Source organism: Spea bombifrons, chromosome 12 (assembly GCF_027358695.1).
Source record: "Spea bombifrons isolate aSpeBom1 chromosome 12, aSpeBom1.2.pri, whole genome shotgun sequence".
NCBI lineage: Eukaryota > Metazoa > Chordata > Amphibia > Anura > Pelobatidae > Spea > Spea bombifrons.
The window spans coordinates 15,726,298-15,735,818 of NC_071098.1; the positions used below are offsets into that span (position 1 = coordinate 15,726,298).

Here is a 9,521-nt window from a genome sequence, read left to right on the forward strand (position 1 = left end):
GAGCCTCATGGGAATTCAATTCAATGTGTTGGTTATTTTTAATATGCATGACTGCTGACAAAAATGAAGCGTGTTTTAAGTGGAAAATGCAAGCGTGGCATTGTAAAGTGCAATTGCTTGTATCGGTGAGTTCTGCGAGATTTCAAAAAAAAAAGTGTCCCTCTTTCACGTTTTGAAATGTTGGGAGGTATGGGCTATGTAAATATTTGATCAGGGCCATTTGGGGGATATCTGTTATCATTATGATTTAAAAAGGAGACAAACAGATATGTAAATAGCTTCATATGATCACTAGCCTTAAATAAGGCGGCAAGGTCAGTGATATTTTCAAAATCAATGCCAACATTTCACAATTTCTGCCAGGGTATGAAAACTTTTGAACACAAATGTATGTGTTTTGGGGAACGTATCTGTAAGGGTAGTGTATATTTGTATATTTTGATGGTCTTTTCATTATTGTTTTGTGCCTAGAGTATGAAATGAATATGGGGTTCACCAGAGAGACCACTGTGGGTGCAATCCGGGTGCTGGGGCAAGTCTTTATGTACTTATTATTTAGTTAAAATGGGCTGTCTAAAGCAGATCGACCATCGTTGCATATTTCACAGAGGTCGCTGTAAAAAGAAATCAGAATTTTGTTAATTTATAAAATGTTTTGCAAATATTTGTGTGTTTATGTGTGTAATTCTGGCATAGCCTTCCCTCGTGCATCCTATGTGGTAATGCCAATGACTACAACTCCCAGCATGTGTATAAAGTATAATGAGAGTTGTAGTTGAAGGCTATAGGACTGACAGGGCTAATTAAGTGCTGCCAGTCCGTGTCAATGGATATTGGGAATACTTACTACTTCAACATCATTATGTAACATATATACTTAAAAACAAAAATTCTACAGCACGGTCATTGATGTATTATGTCTGAGTGTGTTTTCTCAGCACTTCATAACAATGAGATTTTTGAGACGGAATTATCTGGTAACGCGATGGGAATTCTGAAGGAAAGACGAGCATATTTTTATTGGAATGCACATTTAACTCCTTCTGTTCTCCCAATGATGAACGTGCTTACTAAATGCCAAAAGCAACAGGACAGAATGATAGATTGAGCCATACAGGTTGCCCTAAGCCAGATCTCTCTAGTCTGTACAGGACCCTGTAACAGACCTGTTGGGTACCACTCAACTTTACTAATGACTGCGTCTGCTTCAGTACAGCAGGCTCTGTGGGGGTCAGGATCTAACCTGTTTAAATAAAATGTATATAGTAGCCAACATTTCACAAAACAAGGCGTATATGCCAGTCGGATAAGGGTGCAAGTAATCCCAGGACTCTGCTTCATCTCAATATAGTAGGTCTGCCAGATAAAGGACACAGCAGAACTTTAGCAGGTGACGTTTCGGTCCTCACTGACCTATTATCGAGGCTTGATGAAGGTCCGCGAGGACAGAAACGTTGCCTGCCTTATGCCGGAGTAAATTTCCATTGAAGAGGTATGCTGTTTTTTTTTCTGGTGGGTATAAGATTTTACCTGTGTCGCCTCCCTGGGGTGAAAGGAGTTAATGAGGAGATACCCCTGATTTGAGTCTATAAAAGGCTCTCCTGGAGGGAGCTTCCCCCTCCTGTGTGAGTCATGCACAGTCTGCCCCTTTCCCGCATACTTGAGCTATCCAGAGAATGTGTTCAGACCCCAAACTTTAGAGTTTTGTCAGGCCTTCCCCTAATATGGTGCTGGGAAGAGCAGACCCTGAAGGAGGGGGGTGATAGTGGGCTGACTCCCCCCCAATACAAGCAGACACAGGACAGGACTTTATCTCCCCATCCTGCTCCTGACTCACTCACTGCTTTGCATCCACAAGACAGAGACCACCTTTCAGAAGCAACCTGTGAGTTTGGGGCAGCATATTGGGGTCTGGGAGGTTTGAAATGTTCTGTATTGTTCTTGTTTTTTAAAGCTATAACACAGACTGAGGTTACAGAGAAAAAGGACCAACATATTGATTTATAGGGTTATATGTACAGAATGCATAAAAATAATCCTAAAGGGTTATATGTACAGAATGCATAAAAAGACTTTTAAAGGGATGTATTTAACCTTTCTAGTAAGAAGCACAGGAGTTTTTATGTTTTTAGAGGAATATTTTGCATTGGTGGAAAATGAACATAATTAACAATTACCTTTAAGTCTGTTCTTTATGAATTGCTACTACTGTGCTTGTCCTGCCAGAAATTCTGTAATACAGAGATGCTGTAATCATTACGTGTATCAAATTGCTGAATTATTACTGACCAAAAAAAAAAGAATAACAAGTAATTCTGAGTATGGCATGACCTTAAACCCTCATCAGTTTTCATTGATGATGGCATGTACTGTGCCCTAAAAAAAAAAAAAAAAACGGTGAAAAAAGGAGAAAAAGTGGTGTAATCAAGAAAAACATTTTATTGGTTGCTCTGCATAAATTTTGCGAGTTCCCCTCAGATCACTCTTTAGGAATGAGTGAATGGGTTAATAGTCCATTGCCTCTCCAGTATGGTTATAATTTATTTTCCAGGTTTTTTATGATTTAAAATAATACTTAACTCTTCTTAAAATGGTGTATCGTTATTACCCTGCGTGTGCTGTGTTGCTCGGCAATAAGTAAATTTGGGAGCTGGGGATTTTGTAATCTAGCTGTCTGTATAGCCCAGGGAAACAGACGACAAATAATAGCCAGTAAGCCAGAGGGACCAACATTCTCATCATCTTTATTAAAGCCCCAGGGGATCTCGCCAGCTTCCACAATGTCTACGTCTTAAAGTACCTGTATGATGTGTTGATTGATTATGGGGTGCTTTACACGTTAATATTAATGAACAGCCTACAGGAAGGGGTAAGGATTGGGATCTGGACAGTCAGTCGCCCTAAAGATTTCCTTCACTCCATTGTCAACAGCCCAACCCAGAACTGATTTTTACCTAATCGCATCAGGGGCATCCCTCTTGCCTTTTGCACAGTTCTGGAAACAGAGATGCTTTTGGTCTGGTGCCAGATTGCCTTGAGTAATCCGTAATAATACTAAGGTTAATGGCGGCGCATGCTCAGTCTCATACAGAACAGTATGATTATCCACCCTCCGCAAAGCCACTTATATTGGAAATACTTTATTGTGTAGAGGGTAGGTAGACCATACCACCCATCTACCCCATCGATGACGCTGATTACAGTAAAACAATCCAAGCATGCCGTCTGCTGGTGTTATTGTGTAGCCATTAAAGGCTGGGTGACCATAGGCTGTAGACATCTCCACTTCTGTAAATGTCACAGAGAAGAATTTAAGAAAGGAAATCGCTGATTTTTAAGTAACTCATGAAGGCATTTTTTATTATACATTTTCTTTTACTTACTCAAGAAGCTGTACTTGGTGTTCTTTTCCAAGATGGGTGATCAGGTTGTGGCCTTCAGTTCCTGCCAAATGGTGTAATTGCATACAGTTTGTTATTACCTTAGAGTGACAATGTCAATGCAACTTGGTCAGCTTGGCCTACATTTGGGTGAAATATCTTAAAGAGGTTTTCTGCACTGGGTACAGCTCAGTGCTTTCTGAAATTGTCCCGGGCTCTACTCACAGAAACAGAGAAAAGAACCATTCAGTCCACATAGTCTGCGTGTTTTTCCTCCCTTAAAGACTGAAGCCTTAACCAGTCCTGGGTCTCGTCTTCAGGAACCGTATCATTTACATGTTTAAATTCCATCACAGTATCACCCTCTACTACTTTTGTTGGAAGACTGTTGCACCTGTTACTTCCTGTTCATGTTCTTCAAACACATTTAATTTATGACTTTAACATGAAAGTACCCAGACATTAACATGAAGAGCAAGTCTTTTGAAGATTTTGGCATATTTAGCTTGGCTAATGGGCCCCATCCACAAAACAGGAAATCTATCTGAAACCATAGTTTGTCTAGGTGGCTAGGAACCCTTTGGCTAGCCCTGTATTAATGGGAAGGTGTGGCATCATAAGTTTTCAGAACGTTCTAGGTTCCACCTTCAGAGAATTGACCAAGATATAACTAGATGTGATAACATCTGCAATCCATCTGAGGAATGCCCATTAGCAGGTATCAAATTTGACTTAAAGGCTCTCTTTGGGGCACCTAAACAAATCTGAAAGTTAAACATATATGGCCTTTTTATAATTGTATAAAAACCTTATTATATGTAAAATAATGCAGAAAAAGCTTCTTAAAACTCCTGCCTCTTTATCACTGTTTTAAGTTCACTCTCATGTCCCATTGCAGGTTCTAGCAGCCATGGCCAATAAAGGACCATCATACGGCATGAGCCGTGACATTCAGTCTCGTATTGAGAAGAAGTATGATGATGAACTCGAGGCGCGTCTGGTACAGTGGATACGGATGCAGTGTGGGGATGAAGTAGGGACACCAGAGGAAGGAAGGCTCGGTTTCCAGCAGTGGCTAAAGAATGGAGTGGTGAGGACGCCATGGCTGTACATCTTACCTTCTGCCAGTGTCCCCCTGTAACTCTGCTAAAAGTGTGACTACATGACCTATAGTGGGGGGATAACTAGAAACCACAGGGCCCCAGTGCGAAATTTGCCTGGGGCCCCCAATATCACCAAGCAAGATGTCCCACAGTTCCACCTTTGCCCCAAACAGCTTGTCAGTGCCCCCATACTGCTTATCTGTGCCACATGCATACAAACATACATGCCCCCTACCGGCCGCACCCGCTTATCTCTCCAGCCTTGGTTACACGTAATGTAATGTGACCCTGCTGCGTTCCTGTCTCCCTGAGTTGGTTTAGAAACTGACCTTCCAGCCTGTAACGGCCTGATCCAGGTTGGAAGGGCCCTTTTTGGACAATTTTGAACCTGCATGAAGAGACCTGAATAAGCAGTCACAGGGGTCATCAGGGCCCTCTCCATTCTAATTGTGACCCCTGTACTTATGCCACTGAGATCCTTTCTATGTTCTTCTCCTCAGCTAGACACATTCAGACAGTGTAATTGTTTCAGACAAATTCCATTTATTCCTTTTTTGTGTCATTTCCAAAAAAAACGCCCATTTTACACATTTGTGGTTTCCTGTGTCACAGCACCTACCAGTTGGCCCATACTCCATTATGTTGTCACTATTCCTGTTCTTATTCTTCCCAGTCTGTCCCGGTCTTTCCAACTGGCTATTGGCCCGTCCACATTTTCTGTCTCTTCTGCTTGTGACAATATATAAACCAACAGGGGCCGACTCTGTGTGTAAGAGGGTACAAAAAAAGACATTTTATAGTCCCTATCCATGCCATTGAAGTTGTAGCTTTTACTATGTAATTATACACTTTTTCTTTCATCCACAGATTCTCTCAAAACTGATTAACAGTCTGTATCCCAAAGGATCCCATCCAGTGAAAATCCCAGATTCTCCCCCCAGCATGGTTTTCAAGCAGATGGAGCAGGTTGCTCAGTTCCTGAAGGCAGCAGAGGAGTATGGGGTGGTGAAAACAGATGTCTTCCAAACCGTGGACCTGTATGAAGGTAAAATAACAAAGATTGCTGGCTGCAAATGTTTAACAAGGTCAGGTTGACAAGTGTATTAACAGTGGACAAGGATAACAGTGTATTTTCCTGCAACCTAAGCAGAGAACATATGTCCACCATAGCACGTGTCACATCTTAGTGTCCACGCTTCTTTGATGGCCAGTCTCCAATAGAAAGAGGTGTATGGTCAGGTTAGATACAGACTCCTCTTAAATTGATGTCACAATAATGTACATAGTTATATAAATATTGTGCTTCTTTATGTATAATTTTGCTTTTCTGTCTATTGCTGATTGGGGCTTCTTATGGCTGCCCCTTCTGTTACAGCAGCCCATAGTATGACTTCTCGTCTAGGGGGACCTAAGCAGTGAAGGCAAAGAGAATATAGAAAAGGGGTCGCAGTGTTCTTGACACAAATATCCACAATTTTTGTCTCTGTTAAACCTATGTGTAGTTTGAACTTGCACCATTACACTGCTGGTTTCCGGTCCCACTCTTCTTGGTCTTGGTGTGTACGGGACGTAGCGACTCCAAGTGACAAGGAGAATTGTATGATGTAAAATAAAAACTAGTAGAATATGACTATACTGCACTGAGGAGAAATATATTCCTGAAATACACATTGTTTTCACTACAGGGAAGGACATGGCAGCCGTGCAGAGAACAATTGTGGCCCTTGGAAGCATTGCAGTCACCAAGAATGATGGACAATACAAAGGGGACCCTGCCTGGTTTATGAAGTAAGTGAAGAAATTGTGCAATATACGCACATACACATAGATTTTATTTATTATCTATCTGGAGCCATACAATATAGGGAAGATAAAGAACAATCCTAACTTCCTTCTCCCATCAGCGCTTAATTAGCGGCAGGATTAGGTGCTATCGGTGGTTATTTTGTCCTCTGCACGGATAATAAAGTTGATTCTGACAAAAATATTGTGTGGCGGGAGTAGTGTGAGTGGCGGGAGTAGTGTGAGTGGCGGGAGCAGTACGTGTAGCGTGAGCAGCTCTTGTAGCACTTCACAGGCCTGCTGCACGTCTGAAGAACACGCTAATCATGTCCTTTTCACTCCCTGTCTTCTCACAGGAAAGCCCAGGAGCACAAACGGGATTTCTCAGATGATAAACTGAAACAGGGAAAGAATGTGATCGGTCTGCAGATGGGCAGCAACCAGGGGGCCTCCCAGGCTGGAATGACGGGGTACGGCCGCCCGAGACAAATTATCAGCTAAATCCCAACGTGCATGAAAACTATAAACCTCTTCTCTTACGTACACGCATTGCACTGCTGTCTCGGCGTGAAAGGGTTGAACTCGGGGCATCCAACGAGAAGCTCTCCAGCTGCTATTTAACTATAACTCTAAAGATTGTCAGCCAGCCTCTGAGCATCTGATAATCTTGGGACTTGTAGTGTAAAAGCTGCAGAGTTACTTGCTGGTTGTCCCTGGGTAAGCCAAGCGACTGTCAGCCCTGTTACACCCTTATCCATCCTTTATCCAAACAGGCGGAGTGAAATAATATAACATAACATGAGGGAATCAAACTTTTCAATAGGGCTAAATATCACCTCTCACACTTAAAGCTCAGCTAAAGCGAAAAAGGCCATTACTGCTGTATCTGAAAAGGCCCTGCACCAGGTCGGATCTATACTTGGTTCCTGTGCCCACTTTACCACTTGTTCTGTGTCGGTTGCATCAATTCCTGAGCTACTAGGCTAGGCCCAAACGCTTGCTTAGCCATAACACCTATATATGATAAATGGTCAAGCAAATACATCATGTCCATAACACATCATCATCCTGCACCCTTTCATCCTCTCATCTTCATGTCTTGTACATCTGAATCCACTCTTCCCTTACAATCACCCTACCTCACATCCCCATGCCCTCTTTGCTCTTCCACAGCAACAACTAACCTGTATCCCTCCAACTGTTAACCTCATTAACCCCATACAGCTGGTCACAGAGAGTCTTAGGAATTGTAGTCGACATCAGCTTGGGTTGACTATAGCAATAACCGAGTACTTCTTTCACCTCCTCCATCACGCCTCACAGTAGTGTCCTCTCACCAAACTCCTCAGTCCATTCCACATCTTTAACCAAAACCACCTTTGACGAGCGCTGTTTTAAAATGAGAAATAAAACCTGAAATTTTGTATTTTTGTTGGACAAAATAAACCTGTTTTAATCATACACTTTGTGTTACATTACTTTGTCTGTCAATACACTTCTACTGACGTTACAGGAGGGGAACAGTTGCACTAGATGTGGGGGGTCCGTGCCCTGTAGATCGATGATGGTTACATAGGATAGTCGTATCATCTCTCACATGGGTAGAGACATATTACGTTATGTTTTCAAATAATTTGAGGTTTTAGATAATATAAGATTTTCAGACAGCTGTGTGTTTGTCATACGGTACATTTCCAGCCAGTAAGTTATGCCGAGGCATGTTCACAAAACACAGACTAAGTCATTGAAAACCTTTTATTGCTCTCATATGAAAATTCACAAGAAAGTAATCACCGTTCCTTCAAATTCCCCGCGCATTTAGATCACATCACTCACATACAGGCAAATGATTTAGTTTTCTTCAATTCTTCTTAGCGCCTATAAATAACGTACACCAGTGTCTTGTATTCCTATGCTCCAAGAAGGAAATCATACTCACAATCCTTGTGTAAGTATAGGCGTCGGGTGCATTGTTTAATAGTCTGCTGATCCTTAGCGTCTCCGTGTAACAAATAGTAGAGGAATCACACGCGTTCTATACCTTGAAGCTGTACGGGCATTTATAAGATGGAAAGACCCGTTATTAACGTGCAGACTCGTGGCAGGGCGCCCCAAAATGTGTGATTTCGACCTTCACGGCTGATAAATGTAGGTGTCACAGACGCGCCTTTGATTCAAGTTATGTAGTGCATGTTTGCGCTACTATTCTTTACAAGTCCTATATTTAACCCTTTCTCTTGGCCACAGTGTATTTGAAGAAAAATGCATTGCTCATGTGGTCAGTTTCTCCTAACGTCTCTCCAGATCGATGATTTTTCAACCTAGGTCCAGACCAGTCTGGAAACCCCATTTAATTCCAGAAATGTTATGGTGTTTGAAAGGAAAGGGTACCAGGCTGGAGAAAGGTTGAAAAGTACAGATCAAATTGTCTCAGAATTATTTCCTCAATGTTTGACAGGTGTAAAAAATGCACACTGTATGGACTGTGCCCATCATATTACACTACAGTATCCATAAAATATGAAAAATATTATTGGCATAGACTCAATCCCAATGACGGGCTCATTCGTTGTTTATATCTACCCTTCCATATATCTGGTGGGCACAGTAGACTCAGCAAGACCACCATCACAAAGAAGCAGCCTGTGTAAGAGCTGGTCCTGGGTGATGATACCGGTTGCCACAGCGGTTCCCCACCAGCGACGTATCCTGTCCTTTGCCAAGAGCAGTCCCCCTGCTGCAAAATCAAGTGGCAGATATTTGAGTTCCCCTACTGCCAAAACCACAACTAAGATATATATGGAAGTAATTAACCTTAACCGGTCACTGGAAGAGTTTTTTTTTTTTTCTTGTTTAGGCCGAACTAGAAATATAAATTATTTTTGTGCAATTTTGAGCTACAATTATTCAGCAAAAACACAAAAAACAGCAACATTGTTTTTGAAACTATACAAGTTAATTTTTATATATTTGCGGATTTCAACAGACTTGTTCTGAGGGTACTCCGTGCTCCAAGTAAAGTAACGACAACATAAAACAATGCATAGACTGAAAACATATATAATTACAATAAAGTAGCCAGAGGATAGCACAACAAGTTTACAGATGGTCCGAATGTAGATTGCTGGCACCTCATGAAAAAAAAACAAAAAAACAAAAAAAACAATATTAGTAGTTTTTCACTTACAAAACAAGGAGACCTAAAAGGTGTCCTGCATGTTAAAGGGGAAATGTCGCCTATGAGAGCTTTAATCAT

At 41.6% G+C, this 9,521-nt stretch overlaps 1 protein-coding gene across 1 annotated transcript; it reads left to right on the forward strand.

Moving 5' to 3' along the window:
* The first annotated feature begins 1,784 nt into the window (after positions 1 to 1,784).
* TAGLN (transgelin) lies at positions 1,785 to 7,726 on the forward strand. Its single transcript, XM_053451592.1, has 6 exons — positions 1,785 to 1,885; positions 4,279 to 4,470; positions 5,351 to 5,528; positions 6,169 to 6,271; positions 6,622 to 7,492; positions 7,529 to 7,726. Exons 2-5 carry the CDS (start codon positions 4,291 to 4,293, stop codon positions 6,764 to 6,766), a joined length of 606 nt encoding a protein of 201 aa, XP_053307567.1. The 5' UTR covers positions 1,785 to 1,885; positions 4,279 to 4,290; the 3' UTR covers positions 6,767 to 7,492; positions 7,529 to 7,726.
* Positions 7,727 to 9,521: the final 1,795 nt, after the last annotated feature.

Bases quoted from the DNA above. Each gene is read 5' to 3' on its own strand.
- TAGLN (XM_053451592.1), top strand. From the start codon at position 4,291: ATGGCCAATAAAGGACCATCATACGGCATGAGCCGTGACATTCAGTCT. The intron at 5,529-6,168 runs GTAAAATAACAA...TTTTCACTACAG, and splicing joins AACCGTGGACCTGTATGAAG to GGAAGGACATGGCAGCCGTG. The intron at 6,272-6,621 runs GTAAGTGAAGAA...GTCTTCTCACAG, and splicing joins GACCCTGCCTGGTTTATGAA to GAAAGCCCAGGAGCACAAAC.